We start from the raw sequence: 24,978 nt of genomic DNA on the forward strand, positions 1-24,978 counted from the left end.
AATTGTCATTTTATTCATTATCGAAGGTAATTGTAAAAGAGATCACCACAAAGGCCTAATTTGATAAACTTTGCTAACTTCTTTTCTTAGATATTCCTGTCGTTGTTTGCTACTTTATTTAAATAACCCGGGTTTAAAATCCTATCTGGGTTTAGGCCCTTAACGATATTAATTTAAAAATTTGAAAGTATAAATCTAATTTACGTACGTTTTGTCGCTTTGATGAGATTACCAACAAAATGGCTACCTATTTGGTAGCTATGCGCGAAATGGTTTGAAATTTTCACTCCCCTCCTGGTTTCCAAGGAGACCACAGGCCCCTCCCTTAGGTGTAAACCATGTATAGTCTAGCCTCCCACTCTTCCAAAGTTAAAGGAAGATGTCGTAGGTGAAGTAAATCTTCGCGAGATAAGGGAAGGAGAATTTTCATCCAGTGACTTTCGGAACAAATCTTTTAAAATCACAATTTTATTTAATATTGAACAATTTTAGATTGAGTGGAAAATGGTGGCGAGGACGTGAGCGGATTAAACGCTTCCGCATTTCAGTTTTTGGAGATTGTCTTTCAACTGAATCAGAGTGGTCTGCAGGAGAGGCATCGTGGGGCATTGATGCTCAGCGGCTTCGGTACAGTCTAGAAAACTTTTCATGTACCTACACGGGGAAAAGTCGTTAAATTTCTTGAAGGATATTGACAGAAAAAAAACAATGAAGCTTGGAGTTTATTAGCATAACCGTATGTAACATAATCACACATAAGTATGCCCACAAGTAACATAATCACACATAAGTATGCCCATAAGTAACATAATAACAATAAGTATGACAAAGAGATTTACAACCAAACTGATTTTCATAGTTATTGCGTAATCAAGATGTTTTCTCAGCACAGAGCCCTCTAGTGTCTAAAATATGCGAGACTTCCGCTAAGCCGAAATATCTGGTTTCCGATAGATAGGCGGTATATTAGGCTAAAATGATAAAAATTAAAAACGTTTTTCTCGGCGCCACGAGCTCATGTTTTTTTTAATCACGCATGATTCGTACGCGGGATTCAAAACAGAGCCAAAGCCCCTCGCGACTCCAGAACGTGCTCTCGGATATTAGGCTTAAATTTTTATCAAAACGTAGTCATCCAAAACGGTAAGTCGCGAGTCGAAGTCACAGCTTGAAGAGAATATCAGTGCCAAAAAAAGGTTCGGTTAGAAAATTAGCATTAAAGCAATAGGAAGCGTCATACTTATTGTTATTATGTTACTTATGGTATGCGATAACAGCATTTGATTTAATGAAACCTGGTTCACGGGATAAGACGTAAATTACGTCACCAATAAACGAAACACGCGTCATCGGCTTTACTAATGGGTAACTGAAGTTAGTTAATCAGATTTTGAAAACGCACAGAATTCTTCGCGCGTTTCTAACTTTAACAATCTGTAGTTTAACTCGTTGCTCGCGATCACGTGACTTATTTCGTTTCCATGGTAACCTTTACAATAGCGCAAGGATTATAATTTTTTTATTTATGTTCCCTGTGAAACATCGGAGCAACAAACACAGCACCGCACACAAGGATAACACAACCCGTCAAAAGTCGTGCATTTTCTTGCGTACATTTTTCATTGGCTAGACGCTTTAGAGCCTGCTGCCGTCGGAAGGGGAAAATTCGGAAATTGTCTTCCCCTCCACTCGTAAAACGTTCAGCGTAAGGCTCGTGACGCTCGGCCAATGAAATTCGTACACAACCCTTCGTTAGCGTGTTTAAAGGCTAGCTGCGTTCTCTTTGTGTTTGTTGCTCCTAGGTGAAACGATGTCTCATTGAATTTTTTTTAAGGAAATATTATGAGTTATTATGTTACATATGGTACTACAAGTAAAGATATATCTAGGGTTGGACGTCAAGTTGTACACGCTCATAAACCCAGTTCCGGCTGTTGGCGTCATAGGCCAACCGTTTTCTTTTGGTTTAATAAAAAATTTTCAATTTTTCCATGAAAATCGTGAGCAAAACTTACCGTATTATTTAACAAACCACACAAGCGTTTAAATTTTAATAGTTTCCCGCACGATATCCGGAAGAAGGTGAAAAATTCCAGAATATGATTGGAGGGATCTGCCTAATATTTTTAACACGCCGTTGTGGTCTTTAAAACGAATGGCGGCTCTAGCAAAACATGGGCCCATGGCAGAACCTTCCGGGGACTTAAAGCTAGGCGAGTTGTCCGCGATCTATTGTTTTCCCGAAACCACGTGTTTTAATAAGTTAATAATCACGTGATACCGAAAAGCCAATCAACGCGTGAAGCTCTCAATTTGCCGCACCTTTTAGGCTAGATTTTGATGCTTATTCAACTTCTTTTGATTAAAATGCTAACGACATCTAGTGCGAGAGAATGCAACTAGACTGGAGCCGCCACTTGCTTTAACCAGAAGAAAATAGGGGGAAGTACGTTTCTGTAGCTTTGGGCCATGCAAAGAAATTCAAATTTAGGCAATCAGGGAGAGGTAAATAATCGTTCGAAATTTCCGTAGTGGCGCCACCTAATGGTCATAAAACGAACTAGTGACTATTTACTTGGCGAAATACGTCGAGAGACTCGAGAGTCGAGACAGATCATCTGATCGAGTTTATAGTTTCGTGTACTGTTATGATACTTAATTTAGTTAATTAAGGATGAATAAGAGTGTTCAATTATTTTTTTTTGTCGAGTAACAAGAGACAATATTTGCCAAATCAGTTTTAAAGGTAGTCAGGTTAAAATTTTGACAAACACTGGCGAACAATTAAACCTTGGCGTTGCTAGCCCGGCCGCCAGTACACTCTGTTTAAGAAGTCTTCGACAGGTGAAATTTTTGTCCTCTTTTTAATTCTGCTAGAAAGCTATAAGAGATAGATCGATAAAACCAATTGCAACTATTATTTATTTTCCAATATCTTTCGTTATTTATCGGTTTCGTCCGCCAAAATTTAATAGTTTGGCGGAAACCGTCAAAACGCATTTTTGACACCTTTTAAAATATTGGTTCTACGGCACTGACTCACGCGTTTTTGAATTCACAATGGTCGATTCATATTTAGAAAGTTTAAAAATTATCCCTCTACAACCAACGGTTGAGAAGTTATCGCGTTTACAAACATTCGTTGAAACTAGGAAACACCTAAAATGCATCAAGCGAATATTAATAACGCAACTTCGACAGCGATCCAACAACATTAAAAATATATTTAATTAAAGGCCGGTTTAAAAAATAAATAAATTCCTAGAACAACTTGGCAAGTGATTTTAAGAATATCCTTTTTTATACGCTAAAGCATTTAAAAAGCTATTTGCGTTATAAAATGTTTATAATAATGGTTACCACAATTTTAAACCAGCCTTTAATTAAAAATGTTGTTGGATCGCTGTCGAAGTTGCGTTATTAATAATCGCTTGATGAATTTTAGGTGTTTCCTAAGTTTCGACGAATGTTTGTAAACGCGATAACTTCTCAACCGTTGGTTGTAGAGGGATACTTTTTCCACTTACTAAATATGAACCGACCCATTATTTAAAAAGTTGTAAAAAATTAGTTTTGACGGTTCCCGCCAAACTATTAATTTTTGGCATACGAAACCGATAAATAACGAAAGATATTGGAAAATAAATAATAGTTGCAATTGGTTTCATCGATCTATCTATTATAGTTTTCTAGCAGAATTAAAAAGAGGGCAAAAATTTCACCTGTCGAAGACTTTTTAAACTGAGTGTACATGTACTGATGACAAAACAGCTAACAAGACTGGTGATTAAAATATCTTCGAATACTCAACTATGAAAAATATTGGATTCATTTAGGCATTACAAAAATCAAACGGCACTAACGAAAGCTTTGCGCAGCCAGATGTATATTCAAAAACAACCTAGTTAGACTCGGGTGAAACTTCATGTTTACATCTAAATTTTGAATACATATTATTAAATTTCTAAAGCTAACATTGTTAACAATACTCACAATTAAACCAATCCGTAAGCCTTAGAGAGGCACGTGTCAGAATTTATAGCCCGATGTACCGGTAAGATTAAAACCACACCACCGGAGGTTTATCATCATAATGCCCTACGTCAGCGTCCACAGCCCGGACAGGTGACAGAACAGCCAGGGCAGCAAGAGAACCCTACTTCTGACGGTCTTACCTTCGACGCAAGCCGCTCAACCCAGCAGAAGGTACAACAATGGGACGACCAACCCCTCACTTCGCACACAGCAGTGGGAATAAGAGCGGATGCTGTAGCAACTCCAGCCGACACCTTACCTACGTAGGTAGAGAGCCAAACCCTTCGGAAAGAGCTCTAAAGGGGAACGACGGGCACACAGGGGCCCAAGGAACCCGGCACCGGACACCCGGTGTTGCCCCAAAAGGCCGGGAAACAGAACCACTGAGCCTCATACGGAGCTCACCACAGCAGGATCGTCTCCGTTAGCTTGTGCCGAAACTCAGTTTCCAGCCCAAACCTGACCGAAGTCGGAGGTGGAGATAGGACCATTTGATCAGAGCTAACATCTCCCAGTGCGCCACCGCCCACATGGGTTACAAGAGCCGGACCCCGAACCCCCCGTAAAGCCAACAGTTATTGCACACTCTGACCTATGAAGGGCCGCTTTAGCGAGTCAGATGAGAAACAAACAACACGAACTCTAGCCCACAAAATAGTTTGCTATTTTACTTTAGCCATTATGCAGTTGGTGTAAACCATCCGCTGTTCCCGCCAAAATCGATCTCTACGAAATGGCGCGAAAAGAAAAATCGAGAAAGTGACGCCTCGCGAAGTTTCCCAAGAAACGTTACACAAACGTACTTCATCGAATTTTCTGTTTTAACGTACAAAAGTCTTTCGATATCCGTCAAGTTTTAGTCGAGTGGTTAGTAATCGGTGTACTAATGAGATTACGCTTAATCTTTAGAGTCTGTGCCTTTATCAGTGTTGAGTACAGGCCATCTGACAGTGGTTAGCCCCTCAGTTTAGTCTATGATTTGGTGTTACATATTTTTTACCGAGAAACAAGATTAACAAATCACAACAACTACACTAAATTTGATAGGGAAATGAACAATTTTCAAATGCAAATTAATGTGGTTTTATCCCCATGCGATATTGACGGAATTGTCCATTTTAGAGGTTGTTAAAATAAGTCAACTTTTAGCAGAAATGAATCGCGACTTATTTAGCAAACCCCTTAGGTTTTGAGAGGGGTAGAGTTTTTCAAATTCCGATATCAAAAGGTTGAAAATCTTACTTGCAGCCCTTGTCTTTTCCAATTTGCGAGATTAAATCAATAGTATTGACGGTACCCTATAAAATAATTTCATAAACAAAACAATAACGTGATTTTAATCTTAAGATAATCTTTACTTCGGTGGGCTGTTGAACATTTGACAGGTCTTCCGGGGTAATTCCACTGGTAATGAAGGCGTTTATCCCACATTGGTTCATTATTTCCACGCATTTTTGGGCTCCCGGCTGGTGACACTGCATCGATTCTTCCGCTTGTTTAAAAGCATCCAGCATCGATTTGACTGAATCATCAACTTGACTAAGGCACTCGGTAGCAAATTTGGCCTTGCAATCGTGGACTTTTTGAAGAAATCTACTCGATTCGAATTTAAAATAAATTAAAGTTTGACTCTGTTGACGTGACGAATAGTTTATATTTTTGAAAATTGTGAAAAACTCATTGAAACCCTTAAAAATGGAGAACCAAATTTACGTTAACTTTTATTAGAGTAAATTTAATTGTAAACCATACCGAATGTGATGTGTGCGTCGGTTAGTCGAAATAATTACTGCGTAGTGTGTGTCGGTTAGTCGAAATAATTACTGCGTAGTGTGTGTCGGTTAGTCGAAATAATTACTGAGTAGTGTGTGTCGGTTAGTCGAAATAATTACTGCGTAGTGTGTGTCGGTTAGTCGAAATTATTACTGCGTAGTGTGTGTCGGTTAGTCGAAATTATTACTGCGTGGTGTGTGTCGGTTAGTCGAAATTATTACTGCGTAGTGTGTGTCGGTTAGTCGAAATAATACTGCGTAGTGTGTGTCGGTTAGTCGAAATAATTACTGCGTAGTGTGTGTCGGTTAGTCGAAATTATTACTGCGTAGTGTGTGTCGGTTAGTCGAAATTATTACTGCGTAGTGTGTGTCGGTTAGTCGAAATTATTACTGCGTAGTGTGTGTCGGTTAGTCGAAATTATTACTGCGTAGTGTGTGTCGGTTAGTCGAAATTATTACTGCGTAGTGTGTGTCGGTTAGTCGAAATTATTACTGCGTAGTGTGTGTCGGTTAGTCGAAATTATTACTGCGTAGTGTGTGTCGGTTAGTCGAAATTATTACTGCGTAGTGTGTGTCGGTTAGTCGAAATAATTACTGCGTAGTGTGTGTCGGTTAGTCGAAATTATTACTGCGTAGTGTGTGTCGGTTAGTCGAAATAATACTTTTAAGAGATAAGCGAAACAAACATGCAACTTAAAAATAAGCGGTATAACAGGCTGGTCCTAAGCTTTGGCACAGCTCCCTGCCCGAACAAAAATCAACTAGGCAAAGAGCACGCATCACTTACAACTTTACAAGGAGACTACCCGTGGTGGTTATCACCGATTTTGGTGAAACTCTGAGGTTAGGTAGACCTTATGGTAGTATGAAAATTTTCGAATTGAAAGTTGCAATGGGCTTTAGTTTACCCATGGCAACCGAAAATGTTTTTGACCTATCAGAACAAAAAAATCTCCATTTAAAAAACGTGGGATTTTCTCGGTTTCACACTTTCAAAATTTGGTAAAAATGTACCCGAAATTGATAAATTCTACGCAAAATAGGTAAATAATCATTTTGGGTAAGTTTTGAAAATTATTATTTTTTTAAATTTTTGAAACCGAGAAAATACCATGCTTTTTTAAATGGAGATTTTTTTGTTTTGAGAGGTCAAAAACCTTTTTGGTTGCCATGGGAAAACTAAAGCCCATTGCAACTTTTGGCTTTGAGAATTTTCATACTACCATTAGGTCTACCTAACCCCCGAGTTTCAACCTTGTTAGTCTTAAGTTAAAGAAAATGCAAAAATTTAACACGAGGAATATGGTTATAAACTTATGATATTTGAAAATGCAAAATAACAAATCAATAGCTTTGCAGCTTTACCCGTATCCTATATGAACCACTACTAAACTATTGAAAAATACATTATTTACTATTTATTGCTTTCAGAACGTACTTGCAAATATCAAGGTGTCCAATTTTTTGCATAATCGAGGTGAAATCAATTTTCGTTGCTTTCAGGTCTTGCAGGGATATTCCACTCGCGGACAGAGCGGTTATCACACATTTGCCTATTTCCAGCTGGCATTCTTGTTCAGAAAAGGTACTCTTTACAACTATGTATACGAGGAAAAAATTTAAAAATGCATCAGCATTCAATAACTTTATTTTAGTACATTTGACGTGGATTCCTAGGGCTACTTCAAATAATATACACGAATTTCACATTTAGACCACTAGGTTTAACAAGCTAAAGATGATTAGCGCTTATTACGTTAAAGGCATGTCGTTAGAAGATGTCTTTTGATTTAGTTGATAGCTCCTTTAAAATCAGGGATTTTTTTGCCGAGGTCAAACTTTCGTAAAAATCGAGTACACTTTACAGAAAAAATATTTTAACCACTTTGAGAGCCTTCAAAATTGCCGTAAACGTCTGCGCTAAAATGAGTCGTAATATCTAAAAATCGTCATTAAAAGTCTGCCCTAAGATCTCAAAATCGCTATACAAATCTGCGTTAAAATCAGTCGTAAGATATCAAAATAGCCAAAAAGAAGTGGAAATCAGGACGAAAATCATACTTCAAAATCTAAAAAATCCATGTTGAATTTGGGAAATCAGCCGCAGATTCAATACGCGAACACGAAACTCACGGATTTCAGATCCCTTGTTAATAACATACGTTACTTACTAGTTAAAAGCAAAACTGCCAAGATCATATGTTTACTACGTTCTTTCATTCCGCTATGGCGTTTTCACTAATAAAATTAGACCGTGTATTTGTCTCTCCAGTTAGTAACACACTAAAGGCGTTTTATCCACGGCTTCAAGGCGACAGAGATAATCAAACGATAAGGCTTTCACTGGCGAAATTTCCGTTTTACTTTATCTGACGCTTTCGCTAAAATATGAAATCTGAGCACGGTACTACCGCTGCCTTAAAGGGACTTTTGAGGGAGAGCTGTGGGGGGTTGAAGTCCATTTAAAATACGTCATTCGGTCGCCGTTCGTCGCATTTACAAAGTTACACTCTGATGACGTTTCAGTGACGTTTTTTGAATCGAAATCCGACCCCTCACACCTCCCTTGAAAGTTTCTTTAAGCTTAGTTTTTAGATCATTTTAAAAATCAAAACAAAAAATTTCGCATCCTCTACGAAGATTTGTTTCAAACATTTTTTTCCACTTCCGCCGGGCAAACCCGCGAATTTAGAATTTAGCTTGAAGCCATATATTAACGCTCGACCGAAAATTGCGACGTTAGAAAGTTACGTCGAACGTAAAATTTTGGTTAATGCAATAGGACAGTTAATAGATTGAAAAAGAGTCTCCAGATGCACCAAATTACTGTCATCGACTACGATAGGCGATCAGGTCTAGAAACACCACAATACTACGAAGTTTAACCCTGCCACCTAGCATTAGAAGTCGCTATTTGGCTTGGGCTTAAGGTGGTGTTTTGGATTATTAATAAAAAAAAACAGTTTCAACGACCTATTTTTATCTAATACTAACATTGATAAACAGACCGGAAGTTTTCTCCTAAATTCCCGGGCATAGGTGAATTTCCCTGGTTTATTAATTTTTTTCCGGTTATAAATGTTTTCAGCTCTTTAATTTTCTCTCGCAATATGCAAACACTGCGAAAAAATTATAATTTACGTAGTCTCTGGTCTACAAAATCTCCGTTTTGGGGTTTTTTTAATAAGAATTTGTGAAATTCAAATGTCACTCCTTAAATTTGATTGTTTAACTAAAATTTAAATGCTTTTCTTTCAAATTTGATTGTTTATCTAAAATATTATTGCATTTCTTTGAAATTGGATTGTTTTTCTAAAATTTTCATGCTTTTCTTTCAAATTTGATTGTTTATCTAAAATATTATTGCATTTCTTTCAAATTTGATTGCTTTTCTAAAATTTTCATGCTTTTCTTTCAAATTTGATTGTTTATCTAAAATATTATTGCATTTCTTTCAAATTTGATTGCTTTTCTAAAATTTTCATGCTTTCTTTCCAATTTGATTGTTTATCTAAAATTTTCATGCTTTTCTTTCAAATTTGATTGTTTTTCTAAAATTTTCATGCTTTTCTTTCAAATTTCATTGCTTTTCTTTCAAATTTCATTGCTTTTCTAAAATTTTCATGCTTTTCTTTCAAATTTGATTGTTTATCTAAAATTTTCATGCTTTTCTTTCAAATTTGATTGTTTATCTAAAATTTTCATGCTTTTCTTTCAAATTTGATTGTTTTTCTAAAATTTTCATGCTTTTCTTTCAAATTTGATTGTTTATCTAAAATTTTCATGCTTTTCTTTCAAATTTGATTGTTTATCTAAAATTTTCATGCTTTTCTTTCAAATTTGATTGTTTTTCTAAAATTTTCATGCTTTTCTTTCAAATTTGATTGTTTTTCTAAAATTTTCATGCTTTTCTTTCAAATTTGATTGTTTTTCTAAAATTTTCATGCTTTTCTTTCCAATTTGATTGTTTATCTAAAATTTTCATGCTTTTCTTTCAAATTTGATTGTTTTTCTAAAAATTGAACGCACTACTTTCCAATTTGATTGTTTCATTATGTAGTTTTTAATTTAATTTTAATAATACAAATACATTGAATCCACCTGAAACATAGGACCCCCGTTCTATTCCGCCGTCACTCACTGGTACAATGACCATCAATAAAGCCCGTCATTGCGATACCGATATGACTATATCAACATATTACGGCAGTGTTTTTTCCTTTCATCCGATATTTCCCAGACGCAGATAACTGGAGAAGCATTCAACAAACAAGTGCCAATGCTATAAATAATGGTAACTTTCCAAATCCATCATCACTCAGGAGTCTAACCACGACCCAAGAAGAACCTCGTAGCTGTCTCGAGATCAACGTCCATCGTAAGTGTTCAATTTTCACATTTTTTCGACTTCTCAATTGAAATAAAACCATAGTTTAAATAGCATCGAAAGTTAGTTAAAATTAATTACGCGCTATTAAAAGTTACGCGTTTACATATTGCCCTATCTTTAAATGAGATTAGTGTACACCACTGAATTTACTTTAAGCCCAGGTTAATAGTTTTTTTCCCAATTTTTTTCGGAAGATGAAATCCATCTTCGTTATATCTATTAAAAATATTCGTTATAACAGAGACAATCTACAGCGACTACTTTACTAGAAATAGTACTTACATCCATAGCATATGCTACTCATTTACACCCTGCCTTATCTTTTAATCATTTTCTATCCAATTTTCTTCCGAAGATGAAATCAATCTTCATTTTCGCTATTGTCGTCGCCTTGATGTCCTGCGCATTTGGCCGACCCCAGGAGGGCCCTGCAGCTCCGCCCCTGGAGAACCACGCAAGGAAGGTCAGGACAGATTCTTCTTCGGAAACCACAACCTTCACCCCGGAAACAGCAACGGAGGAGGTCAGATACTCTCTTAAAAATTAAATGTTCGCGGTTTTTCAAATCATTAATTTATGGTATAATAAATGTTACAATGGCGGTGGATTTCCCTTTCCCCAATTCGGTGGGTTCCCTTGGGGAAAATGAGTTCTTCAAAAAAGTCGAAATTCCTTCATAATACGATTCATGGCAAACAAATGTAATATTCATAATCATTTTTAAACGCTGAAATAAAACTAAGATAAACCGATAAATATTTTGTTTTAATTTTTACTTACAATCACAATCCCTTGAAAACCTAGGTATAATTTTTTTTTAAAAGAATAGCTATCTTTTATATTTATATTTTAATGATAAAAAACTGTCCTAGACAGTTTTACAGTTTCCCTCTGTTTTTAATATGAATATATTGGAATACTCTTTTAAGAATTGCACCACTAAGAAAACAAACTTCTTCTACTGAGCAGTTAATGAAGTTTCAAAGATTGTTATTAATGTTAAATATCAACCACTTTAGGAGTCTGAGGTAACAATGATCTCAAGTCAGTGCCGTATTCAGCCATGGCAGGGCCCCTTGGCTTCGAGCTTATTTTTTATAACGGTAGTCTGTTGTGTACATGGATAATTTAAATCATTGTGGCTAAGGACTAACAACGCTTCGCGTGTTGACGGTGTTGTTCCTAGCATTTTTGACGAGTCGGCCAAGGCGTAATGAAACTTGAAACGCTTTCAAAAGTAGAAATAACTCTTAAATCGGCAAAATAATGGTGCATATTTAAATTATTAAGGCGAAAAATGGATCTTATATCTAGGTGTATAGCTTCTAATTGATAAAGCCAAGCCTACAGTACCATTAATCCATGTTAGAAACTATATTCTGTTGTTTCAATCGAAAATGTAGCTTTTTAATCAGTTAAATTTAAAATTAAAAAATTCTCCCTCGTCTTAACTTTTTAAGTATAGTGCTTTAGTGCTTATAGCAACCTTTCGTAACATCGGCGATTGCACCACTAGCCGTGATAAATTTCCTTTCTTAGACTAGAACCACGATCGGATTGGGGGGAGAATGTACCAGCTAGAAGGCCGGCCTTACAGTGGAACCCGCAAATCCGCGCCATCTATTAAAAGAACTTGCAACTATTAATGATCACGTGGCATAACGTCGCAAGCAACGTCGTCTGGTTTGTTTACGTTTTTCGATCGGTTTTTGACAATGTAGAGTTATAAAAAAGTTATTTAAAAAACTATGGAAATCATTACGTTCGCAATTTACAGGCCTTGAAACAAAATAAGCTTAGAAAGCTTGTCTAATTGATTTCGCTTTCATTTCCAGGTTTTTTTTTCTGGCAATTTTGTTCAGGTGAGCTTTGGCATATAACATAATTAGTTTTCGAATTAAACTATCGCGATGATGTCCCATCCCCAACTCAACATCAAACATATACTCTTGAAGTTCGCTGAAAATTAAAAAACACTTATATTCCGAGATTAGTATCAAATATTTCCTTTAATATTACATATTTATGAACTGAGAATTTTATTTATTTCCGAAATCGGTTGGTACAGAGCAAAAAAAAAACGCTATTTTTTACAATTTTTAATTTTCCGCGGTTATGCTTATAGACGCGAAAAACGCAAACACAAAAGTACTGTCAATGTGCACGGCGCGATGCGCAGTGGCTCGCCGCCTTCTAAATTCCGCCGTAACCTTGGCGACAATGTTAAACGCCAGGTGACGCGGATAGCCTGATTCTACCCTAACGGCAGCTTTCTAGCCATGGGCCAACTACTACAGGACTCGCAATTCTATACTAAGCTCCCATAGAGTCGCGCTATTCGACTGGAGCGCGACCGTGCCAATTTCGCGAGAGTTAGAAATCTGGTACAAAATTTTCATGGAAAATTTAGTTTTTCCAGTAATTAATGAAGTTAATATTACGTCTTGAGCTGTACTCTTTACTTGCAAATATTCTATTGAATATGCATTCGATATTATCAGAAATACATGAACCGAAATTATCAGCGACCTATCCCGCTTATACTAAAGGCGTTTTCCCCGTCTCCCCCTCTCTTTACTCGGTTGTAGTCCCCCCCTCCGCGGAATGCAATCCTCTACGGGTCCGTGGTACAGATTTGAATACTCACCCTGGTGGCCGCCGTGAGAAACTTTAAAAAAACACGGACTAAAAAAATACTTAAAAAGTACCTTTTTCAGTCAGTGTAAAGAATTACAGCTACCATTATATCAGATATCAATTTAGTTAAAAAAAACCTGCTTTCTTGACGCAACAAACGGGCGGTTAAGGTTTTTTAAATATCCTATCAATTTATCACGTATTCTTAAGTTTTCTTCCATTATTTAAAAAGTTAAACTACTATCCGACTGCATACTAAATGATACTACAACTTCACAATCTATCAACTAGTAAGCCTAGGTTCGCAGACTATAATACGTTCGATAATTTGACCTTCGTTCAACTGGAACTATTTCATTTTTCACTCACTAGATGGCATAATACTCTACCCGGCATGCACTCAAAAATATACCTTGGCCGCGGGTGGGTTGAAATATTTGAATGCTTCCTTGTCACCCTCCCCTAGCGCTGTGGGAAAACGCCTCAGAATAAAAAAGCAGTCGCTGATAATTTCGGTTCATGTATTTCTGATATTATGTAATTTAACAGCCTTTTAGAAGATTCATTACGAGGGCTATTTTAAGCATCTCCTAGTTTTTCAACTGTTTCGCAAAGAATAGATTGAAATCATATTAGTTAATAAAATAGATTAGTATAACTTAACATGAAAATACTCTGTTAATTTTACCTTTCAATAATCTAGGTGGCGCTGCCCATCACGTAAAATTTCAGCGTGACATTTGGTAGACGAGTCCGGTAGTATAGTTTGCCCATGTTTCTAGCGGCCCGTTTACTTTGGGATTGGCGGAAAGCGCAGGGGCTCTAGTCTAATTTCCATTTCAATGGTTATTTCAAACACATAAGGGTACATTATCATTCTGTAATACAGTGTCCATGGTTCAGGAAAAATTAAATAAAATGTGGTTGTTAATTAGCGATACAATTCCCGCCAACTAGCAAAATAGTCCCTTTTTGATATTTGGACATTTGTAATTGTAATTTTTGTGTTAACGTCAAATTGCGATAAGCAATATTTTTCGCTAGGCTTTCGCGTTGATGTACAAATAATTTTGAATGTGGTTTATTAATGTTCCCACATGGCATATCTCATTGCAATATCCAAAAAGTGGGTTCAATAAACACAGTATACGCAACCGATATAAATTACCACGCAGTAATTTAAACAAGACATACAACGGTCAGAATACACACAACACAATCCTTCTAATGTGTTAAGTTTGTTTGAGCTATTCACAGCAGCCTGCAACGCCGCTATCACAACCAATATATATCCACGGCCACACATAGTTGTATTTACACTTATTTGTTACGTCTAGTCATACTTTGAAAGAATCGAAGATTCCTTAGATCAGTGTCACTCTTATTTTTTACTTCTGATCACACTTATTTGTTACTTCTGGTCAGACGTTGAGTGTCACACTTAATTTTTATTTCTTCTGGTTATATGACAAAGACTAGTTCGATCAGTGTCGTACTGAATTGTTACTTCTGATCACACCTAATTGTTACTTCTGATCACACTTATTTGTTACGTTGAGTGTCACACTTATTTCTTCTGGTCATACGCCGAAGACTAGGTAGATCAGTGTCATACTTAATCGTTACTTCTGGTCGTACGTTGAAAGCGCGGCGCACTCTGAACGGCCTTGAAAAAAGCTAGAGGGAAACCGGCGCGTAGACCTCTATAAACACGGGGATTTACAATTTTGGAAATGGCGGGGGTCCGATTACGTTGCCCAAAAAACCTTACTTAGAATTAAAATTAAGCAATGTAATTGAAATTCTAGGTTATAAGGAAACCCCAGCTATCCAAAAATATAACTTTCATGAAAATCGGACTTAAATTAAGGAATGTTATGTCGACTTTTAGGCGGAAATATAAAACCATGAACATTGGGGTCCCTTAAATTTTACTTAACATTAATATTTACTAATATAGTTCCACTGAATCCTAACCTATCCAATAATATTTTTTTTAACGTTACCGCACTTAATATTTAACAAAATATCTACCACACGAAGCCAAACCACCGAAAACGGTAAATTGGGCAAATGCCCAACTTCTTGGGCTTCGATTTAAAACAAATTATGAAAGGCTATCAGTGGCGATGAATGTACACTCGAACGAGATATCATTGACTCTTCTAGCCCTAACCGTTGAAGAGATATGCGCGACACGGCGGCATCGGCGGCATCGGCTACACTGTACGTGAGACTAATACGCACAAATCCTTAGGATTGTGTGTAAAAACGATTCACAATAGGCCCTTCAATAAAACATCTTCAAGAAAATCGCCAAGAAGTAATATATCCGAGAACCAGGACCTACAAGATACTGTTCTTTTGGTGCTTATTCAAATAATGGAAACTGTTCAACTGTTCGGTATGCAACAAGTGTTTCCAATTAAACCGGTAGCTTTTTTGACATAATATTAAGGCTTATATAAAACACGACGATCTGTTTACAAGTGAAACATTTTCCATTAAATCAACAAGCACCAAATAAACAGTAAATTTCTGGTCCTGGCTCTCGGATCTATTACTTTATTGAAGCACCTACTGCGAGGTATTTTTCATTGGCGGTTATTTTCAGTTCATTATATGACCTTGTCAAACTTTTTTTTCTAATACCCAAGACAGCACCTTAGGCCTCAGTCATCTAGCGACTTTTATTGCCTTTAATACATGTGGCGCAGGAGGGTGGTGGCATCTAGGAGCAACAAACACAAGGAGTACGCAGCTAACCTTTAAACACGCTAACGAAGGGTTGTGTACGAATTTCATTGGACGAGCGTCACGAGCCTTTACGCTGAACGTTTTACGGGCGGGGGGGAAAACAATTTCCGAATTTTCCCCTTCCGACGGCAGCAGGCGCTAAAGCGTCTAGCCAATGAAAAAGGTACCCAAGAAAATCCACGACTTTTGACGGGTTGCGTTCTCCTTGTGTGGGGTGTTGTGTTTGTGGCTCCTAGGTGGCATGCTCACTGCGCACTCATTTCGCTCGCACCAGGTGGCCTGCCCAAAGAATTTAAAATCCATGTATTGACGCGAATCAAAAGTTTGGTTTTTATTGTCTTCGGCGGCCGTCGGGGAGCGCCACCTATAGGGACCTTAAAGACCAAGGTCCGTCTAGAAAAATACACTATTTGCTTAAAGACGGCTACTTTTACGATATAAAAACCATGGTTTTCTATGGCGCCAAACTTGGCCATAATGAGTAGTACTGAAAGTTATTTAAATATCGCAAAATTATAGTTATTTTATGCTTGGGTTATAATTTAAAATATCTCTCTGGATAATTTTCAAATAAATGACAGATCAGATTACCGTAAAGGTAATGGAGCAAGCTGCATTTTGTGGGTTGTGTCTCGAGTGCATTTCCGGACCCTGCTCAAATTCACCACTTTTAGACTTAATTAAAACATCCGACAGAGGAGGCCTTAGTTTCCAAAATAAGGATTTTGTAATGGTTCTTTCTGTAGTGTTGACCTTCTTTAAAAGTCGCTAGATGACTTGGGCCTAAGGTGGTGCCTTGCTGATTATTATTGCTTATACACAAGAATCACCAAGAATTACCAAAAAATCGAAGCTCACGTTTTGCCGAATTTTGCAGTGCAATAGTTAGTTACTTTTCGCTTGTTCCGGGATTTTGAAGTAGGGTAAGATGAGTTACGCTATGACGTCATTTTACTCCGATTCTGTGGTTTCGAATAGTTTTAATCACAGTTAAAACGTTATTCCACAATGGCTGCCTGGGGCCTTTTTAACGGATAAAATCTGGCTAAGAGACGACCAAATCCAATTTAATAATCAGCTAGGCTAATACCCAATACACCACCTTAGGCCGAAGTCATCAAGCGACATTTGAAGCCATTAATTCAGGTGGCCGGGTTACAATGCGTAGGAGGGTGCTGGCAAGCCCTTCACGCCACGCGAGCAAACAGCTCCCTACACTAACTATTACCAAACTATTAAAAAGAGTATCCCTAATACTCCGGAACAATCGAATAGATTATGGGGCGGAGTAATTCTCATCCCCGGAACCGGCGAATAAAACGTTTTAGGGTAAAAAGAGTTCACGTTTAGTCCGAGTACAGGCGCAAAGAAACTACCTATAGTAACTCGTGCCTCAATATCGGCCAAATTTATCCGCGACCAAATAATACCACCCGTAGTTCATAACATGACTAGGACAATTTCAGCACTATTTGAGAAAGTAATGGAACTAGTTGACAAACCTCAATTGAGAAAGCTTCTGAAAATGGGAAGAGCTTTCATTTTCATTATGGATGTTCATATTTTGATTCAGAAAGGAACAGAGCTACTTTCACCATACACCACTGATATTTCATTGTTTTCCTAAGGTTTTCCAGGATTCTTTCATATCTACCGTTCATATTTACCAGCGTTCACTGAAATCTAATAGTATTCACACTTATTTACCAATGTGCATTCATGTTTTCATTCAATATTACTATTTTTTCAACTACATGTCACTAATTGAAAAAAGCAAAAAAAATAACAATACAATTATTAACTTTTACCTCAAACAATTTATTTCTTAAAGATGTTAAAAGTATTTTTTATGTTCGTTAGACTAAAATTTTGGTTGCATTACTTTAAATATCCGTTTATCTACTTGCCATCAAATAGTTTTAAATCCAACGCAAAACGTTTGACTAAAAATTCCATATGTCACTTTGTTTACATTCCAAGCAAGTGATTTTCACTGGCGCGTCAGCGGCAGCAGTGGCACTTAGGGAAATCGTCGATCTCGGCGGGAAAAACGAATTAGAAAATTTTGTAAAAGGATATAAATCATGCAAAAAGGTTTCCGGAGGTGTGAGTATTGCTAGTAAGAACTTAAACCAATAATTCGCCGATGCGTCGTAAAATGTCGATTGCCGTGGGAACATTAGCGCTTTAAGACGATGCACATTTGTCCTTGATATCTGTTACATAGTTCTTGAATTTGTTGCCTGTGCGCAATTTGGTTCGTATTTATCGGCATCAAACTCACCTGACAGTAAGTTTTCCCACAAAGAGAGTGCGGAAGTGACGATGTTAATTGCAAAATTGCGACGAAGCCCGTAATGCAGCCTGTCTTGTGAATAACTCGGAGTAAAACCTTTGCATGTGAAAAATAGGAAGTGTAACACTTATCTTCAAATATTATACACTTATGATGATACACATGTGTACAGGTGAATATAACTTACGGAAAATAAATTGAGATACATTTTAGCAATAGAAACAAGTTCGCCAGCCAAAATATACCTCTCCTCGGAACAGTTTCTAATTTTCTGTGAAGCGTAACTTTTATCCGTGAGTGGTTCTGTGGTAGAACGCTCACCCGTTGTGCAGGAGGGCTCGGGTTCGAATCCAACACGATACTAAGTTTACTAACGCAGATTGTAAAAAATTTATACTACACCCAATGACAAAAAGAGGGCCCTTTTGGAAAAAGCTTTACCCTAATTCCAGGTTTCATTGGCCCGTAAATGCGTTCGCAGCCCAGACCATAGACATATGAAATAAAACACACCCCCGGCGAATAGGCTAAGCCTAACAATAAACATACAAGCAAGGACCAGCAGTCGTGAGGTAAATTCAGTAAATCTGAAATACAAATTCGAAATTATCAAAACTTATTTCATGACATCTACTGATGGCTAAAAACAACATACAAAACAGAACAAGCGCGGAATTCGACGTAGGCTTAAAAGAGACGCAAAAAGGTTTGGTATTTACAAGTGCTAAAATGGTCAAAAGTTGCGCGTTTTCGCATTGCCGAAATTATAAATTAGGCACAAACGTACCTTTTCATAGGTAGGAGTAGTTTTAAATATTTTATATTATTATTTATAGGCCTATAATTGTTTTAAACTATAGGTTTCCCTTCTCTAAACCCGAAACACTCTCAAAATGAATTAGTGCCGTCAACCGTGATAACTGGCATCCATCAGAGAACGATTTTGTTTGTAGTGACCATTTTTTTAGACGCGAATATAGAAATATTCAATGGAAAACGGAGACTTGTACCCAACGCAATTCCAACTGAGAATTTATTTCATGTTGAAGAAGAATCTTCAAAGGATATCTCTCAAACTACTGACACACGCATACTTCGATCACGGATCTATTAAATATAAATATTAATCTATTACGACCATGCGGAAATTACTGTTGTAAGTAGTAGAATTTACATATATAATAATAACCTTATAGTTGAAATATCATTTTACTCGGGTATCTTAAAGTTAAAATATATTTGTCACAGAAATGTTATGGTAGAAATGATAATGTAATAAAGTAGAACGAGTCGGTTACAGTATCAAGCTGTAGTGAAGGACAAGGGTCATCAGATTTTAATTTGATCGAGCAATCGGTTGAGGAAAGTTCTCAAACTTTAGATGACACCTAGCCAGAAACTCATTCGGTATCGGTTTGCGTGGATAGGGCAAAGACATAAATTATCCAAATTAATTTTATTTCAAGGGCAATAATTGCTCACTTACCTTGTAATTCTGGTTCATGTTACAAAAGCTAAGTTCCGAATTCATTTCCTAACAAAACCTAGTAACCTACTTTTTAAGCCTCTGTCAAATATTATTTACATTTTAAATTAATATTTTAATATTTAATTTAATTTTCATTATTTATTTTAATTTAATTTTCATTATTTATTTTAATTTAATTTTCATTATTTATTTTAATTTAATTTTCATTATTTATTTTAATTTAATGTTCATTATTTATTTTCATTATTTATTTTCATTTAATTTTCATTATTTATTTTCATTATTTATTTTCATTTAATTTTCATTATTTATTTTCATTTAATTTTCATTATTTATTTTCATTTAATTTTCATTATTTATTTTCATTATTTATTTTCATTTAATTTTCATTATTTATTTTCATTTCATTTTCATTATTTATTTTCATTTCATTTTCATTATTTCTTTTAATTTAATTTTCATTATTTATTTTAAAATAATATAATTTACGATTTGTCTACCTTTCATTTTTTACAAATATATTTATTTGCATAATTAAAATTAAATAGCACCTTCATCAGATTACCAAAGAATAATTTTATCGACCCCCGTGACCCTCGTGAAATCACGTGGGATTATATAATTTCTTAGTTAATGGTGTCACCGATAGAAGGCGCTTTCCGCAGTTTTTACCTCACGACTGCTAGGTCTTGCTGGTACAGGTGCTTCGTGTAAAATCGGGGGTCTATTTTATTTCATATGTCTACGGCCCAGACAGACAGACCCACAGACAAGGTGATTGTAAAACCCCTCCTATTTGACATAGTTCCCTCGGAGAGGTAAAAAATCGTAGAATTTAGTTATCAAAACACTTTAAAGCGGAGAAAGCCCTTTAAACAATTGTGGGGGATAAAATCACAATCCAAATCCTTTGGACAATTCCTATTAAAAGGATCACCCATTTCGATTGGATGTCGTACAAGGGTAATCAATAACCCGCGTCATTTCGATAACGGCATGAGTATACAGGGAAAGTGGATAATTTTCAACATATTACTGTCGGGTTTTTTCCGCTCATCTATATCCGATACTGCCTCCCAGAGTTCTGCGAAGATAAGTAGTTAAGCATTCAACTGACGAGTATCGAAGCTATAAATAGTGGTAGCTTTCCATATCCATGATCACTCGCAAGTTCCACGACGACCGTAGAACCTCGTAGAAGTCCCAAAACCAACTTCCATGGTAAGTGTAAAATTTTACAATATATTTGATTTCTAAATTGAAATAAAACAATAATTTAAAATTCATCGAAAGTTATTCGATTTCAAATACTGTAATAATTTTTCCCGTCAGCCTGACCGTATTAGCTGCCAATTGTTAACATAAGTGACAGCGACTAAAACTATTACGAGTGCCGACTATTAACTAATTCTATAGGGTTTTAGGTGGATCGATAAAACTTATTTTTCTCTATCTGAGTTTAACATTTATTTAACAGTAATGACCCCTCGAATAACCCCAACCCTATGGCAAAACATAGCCTCGACAATTTAAGACATGGAAACGCGATACAACGACAATATAAAACACTAGCCGAGAAGCCCGCCTTACAGGCGGGCCCTCAGCTAGTTGTGTGTTTCGAGACACTCCACCCCAGTACGCCCCCCAACCCCTTTTTCCCAAGGGATAATTTCCGTGGCACCCTTTTCCCCATAGTCGAACCACCGCAGTAAGGCTCCCTATCTTTTTTCCATGCGATAATTTCCATGGTACCCTTAACCCCATAGTCGACCTCCCCCCGTAAGGCCCTCTCCCCCTTTTCTCCATGCGAGAATTTCCGTGGTACGCCCCTCTCCCTTTCCAATGCGAGAATTTCCGTGGTACCTTTTTCCCCGCAAAAATAACTCAAACTCGCAGTCGTACCGTGGTCGTACCAAACCACCCTGTAGCCAATGGCTGATGCATAAAGCGAGGGGCTAACCACTCTTAGAAAATCTGTACACCAGACTACGCTTAGATTACCACTGCCAAAGGCAGGGACTTCAAAGATTACGCGTAATCCCATTAGTATAGTCAAAGGTACGGCTCTGTACACCGATTACGCGGAGTGATCAGCCCCTCGGCATAAAGGCCACGGGACTAACGCACGCCGAGAGATCCACGGGACTTTCAAATCAGAACGACCCCGAAACCCCCCGTTTCCGAAACTCACAGGCCTTCTGAAACTACTCCATAAAATTGCCCCCCCCCTCCGAAATTCGCGGCGGAGAGATATAAAATTTCGCGTGTATTGCGGGTTGGGACAAAACGGCCCAACTCTCAGAGGCGACATATTTTGAGAAAATAGATAGTCGAACCACCTCAGTAACGAAGCGAAAGGCAGTCTCGTTTCCCTCTGTTCCGCGGGTCACTTTTTCCTCGCCGCCCGGCCTTTGGCTTCCTGACAGACTAAGCAAACATTCCTGAAAGCTCGGACGTACGACCGACGACGACCAACGTACCAAGCGCTCCTTATAATATAGACTAGACGAGAAGCCCGCCTTACAGGCGGGCCCTCAGCTAGTTGTGTGTTTCGAGGCACTTCACCCCAGTACGCCCCCCAACCCCTTTTTCCCATGCAAGAATTTCCGTGGCACCCTTTTCCCCAAAGTAGAACCACCCCAGTAAGGCCCTACCTCCCCTTTTTCCCCATGTGAGAATTACCGGGGTACCCCCAGTAAGGCCCTACCTCCCCTTTTTCCCCATGTGATAATTACCGGGGTACCCCCAGTAAGGCCCTACCTCCCCTTTTTCCCCATGTGATAATTACCGGGGTACCCCCAGTAAGGCCCTTCCTCCCCCTTTTTCCCATGTGATAATTACCGTTTCTCCCCTTTTTTCTCATGTAATAATTACCGTCGTACCCACCTCCCCCTTTTTCCCATGTGATAATTACCGTTTCTCCCCTTTTTCCCATGTGATAATTACCGTTGTACCCATCTCCCCCTTTTCTCCTTGTGATAATTACCGTGGTACCCACCTCCCCCTTTCCAATGCGAGAATTACCGTGGTACCCTTTTTCCCGCAAAAATAACTGAAACTCGCAGTCGTACCAAACCCCCTGTACCCCTTTAAACCCCCTGTATCCAATGGCTGATGCATAAAGTGCATGGAACTAACGTACGCCGACAGGGCCACAGGACTTTCAAAACGGAACGACCCCGAAACCCCCCGCCACCGCCTCTCACCTCCACGTTTCCGAAACTCACAGGCCTTCTGAAACTACCCCATAGGATCCCCCCCCTCCCCTCCGAAATTCGCGTCGGAAACAGAGAGAAAATTTCGGGTGTATTGCGTGTTGGGACAAACACGGCCCAACTCTCAGGGGCGACAGATTTTGAGAAAATAGATAGTCGAACCACCTCAGTAACGAAGCCAAAGGCAGTCTCGGTTTCCCTCTGTTCCGCGGGTCGCTTTTTCCTCGCCGCCCCGGCTTTGGCTTCGTGACAGACTAAGCACACATTCCTGAAATCTGGGACGTACGACCAACGTACCAAGCGCTCCTTACAATATAGATTCTACTACTACACGATTCAATAACAAGTTGGCAAGCCAAAATATACCTCTAATCGGAAGAGTTTATAATTTTCAGTAAAGCGTAACATGTATCCGTGTTTCTGTGGTAGACCGCTCACATGTCATGCAGGAGGGTTTGGGTTTGAATCCCGCCCGATACTAACCCAATTATAAAAAAATTATACTACACCCAATGAAAAAAAGCTTTTCCCTAATTCCAAGAAACTGCGAACACAGTGATTACACCAAGAATTGACCTATTTATATATATATATATATATATATATGTAGATAATGTTTATATTCCGTCAGTCGCGATGCATCATGAACCAGGGGAATCAACTAAAGGGGGGAGGAAATGGAAAAGGAGGCGTTCTTATTTAACGCGTCTCTCACGCGAATGTCAATCGCGTCAAGAGGACGTCATATTTAGGGAGCCAATAATGCGCCTCCTGGAGATGATTGAATTTGAAGGGGAGGGGCCAGGCTCTTATCCTAGAGCTTGCAACGGGAGCGAATGTAAAAATCGACGGAATATAAACATTATCTCTATATATAAATAGATCAATTCTTGATTACACTTTGCCCCGAAAATGCGTACGCATTCGTAGCCCAGACAGTCTGACAGACCCATAGACACGGTGTTTGTAAAACCCCTCCTTGAGGACATAGTCCCCTCGGATGTCCGATTAAGATTAAAATTAAAATGATGCCAGATTAGTGGTTTGTGATTAGAGCTGAGTTGAGTTGTCCATGATCTGATGAAGCGTACGCGGGCAGTTACTAGGTTTTTCTTTCGACTATTTTTACTTTGAAGTTTTACTTAAAGTCACGATCCCCATATTAACCGTTGATGAAACTCCTCAAGTCGTGACCAAGGTTATTTCTTCCCTCTCTATTTTTATTTCAAAGTTCCTCGGGGTCTCATCCTGGAACTTTACTTCACCCCAATCAGTGAACAGGGGTAGAGTTTTGCTGACCTATTCGCCAGTGGCAGCAAAGCCGAAATATCAAAGCGAAGCGCCTTTATAAAAGTGCAACAATTTTTAACTGCGCGGAGTCGTTAGCACTTTCGCCTCACAGCAAGAGGAGCCGGGTTCGATCCCAACTCGTGGCACTGTTAAAAAACTCGAAACCACTCCTTCCGCGTTGAGTTTGTGAGTTTTCTCCCCTCTGGTTAAAGACGTTTTCCCACGAGCTCTTCGGTTTCCACTTCCATAAAAACCTGTAGAGGTTAACGGTAATAGTTAATGTAGGGAGTTGTTGGCTCGCGTGGCATGAAGGGCTTGCCACCACCTTCCTACACATTGTTACCCGGCCAACTGAATTAAAGGCAAAACAAGTCGCTTGAGGACTTAGGCCTAAGGTGGTGCCAAGGGTATTAGCCAAGCGGGTTGGTATCATTACTATTATTCCCAGTAATGGCATCTATATTTTACGGATAGGGTTTCAATATTTAAAAACACTCTGGCATCCCTAAATTGTCATTTCTAACAACTACACACACGCATCCGGGAACAGATCACAAATATGGAAAACACGGTACAATGAAAGTGGAGGGACTAGCGACACCGGTCACTGCGGTCAGTCTGATTTAAGTGACTGACCGGTGTAAGGGGCAAAAATTCACAAAGACGCGCCGCCTGGCGGGGCTTCGGGACATGTTAGGACCCCTACCTCCTCGCACGATTGTAGGAAAATTAAACTTAATTTGGCGGAAATTGTGAATTATGACTAAACCTATTTGTATTTACTAAAAATAATTCGTTATATCTATTAAAAATATTCGTTATAACAGAGACAATCTATAGCGACTACTTTACTAGAAATAGTACTTACATCCATAGCATATGCTACTCATTTACACCCTGCCTTATCTTTTAATCATTTTCTATCCAATTTTCTTCCGAAGATGAAATCAATCTTCATTTTCGCTATTGTCGTCGCCTTGATGTCCTGCGCTTTGTGCCGACCCCAGGACGGCCCTGCAGCCCCCGCCCCGGGAGAAGAAGGCAAGGAAGGACAGGACAGATTCTTCTTCGGAAACCACAACCTTCACCTCGGAAAC

The 24,978-nt window shown here is 38.2% G+C and overlaps 1 protein-coding gene across 1 annotated transcript; it reads right to left on the bottom strand.

Moving 5' to 3' along the window:
* Positions 1-450: 450 nt before the first annotated feature.
* Positions 451-8,194, bottom strand: LOC149925168 (uncharacterized). Its single transcript, XM_090161216.1, has 5 exons — positions 7,979-8,194; positions 7,246-7,405; positions 5,394-5,628; positions 5,278-5,333; positions 451-654 (listed from the first exon to the last, which is right to left on the bottom strand). Exons 1-5 carry the CDS (start codon positions 8,025-8,027, stop codon positions 528-530), a joined length of 627 nt encoding a protein of 208 aa, XP_090017342.1. The 5' UTR covers positions 8,028-8,194; the 3' UTR covers positions 451-527.
* Between the last annotated feature and the right edge of the window lie 16,784 nt (positions 8,195-24,978).

The sequence above is a fragment of the Leiobunum rupestre genome, chromosome 10 (genome assembly GCF_980474605.1).
Source record: "Leiobunum rupestre chromosome 10, qqLeiRupe1.1.hap1, whole genome shotgun sequence".
NCBI classification, from domain to species: Eukaryota; Metazoa; Arthropoda; class Arachnida; order Opiliones; family Sclerosomatidae; genus Leiobunum; species Leiobunum rupestre.

Coding starts and splice junctions, on each gene's coding strand:
- LOC149925168 (XM_090161216.1), bottom strand. CDS start 8,027: ATGAAAGAACGTAGTAAACATATGATCTTGGCAGTTTTGCTTTTAACT. Junction 7,406..7,978: donor GGCAGTTTTGCTTTTAACTA/GTAAGTAACGTA, acceptor TCGTATACATAG/TTGTAAAGAGTACCTTTTCT. Junction 5,629..7,245: donor GGACACCTTGATATTTGCAA/GTACGTTCTGAA, acceptor CGAATCGAGTAG/ATTTCTTCAAAAAGTCCACG.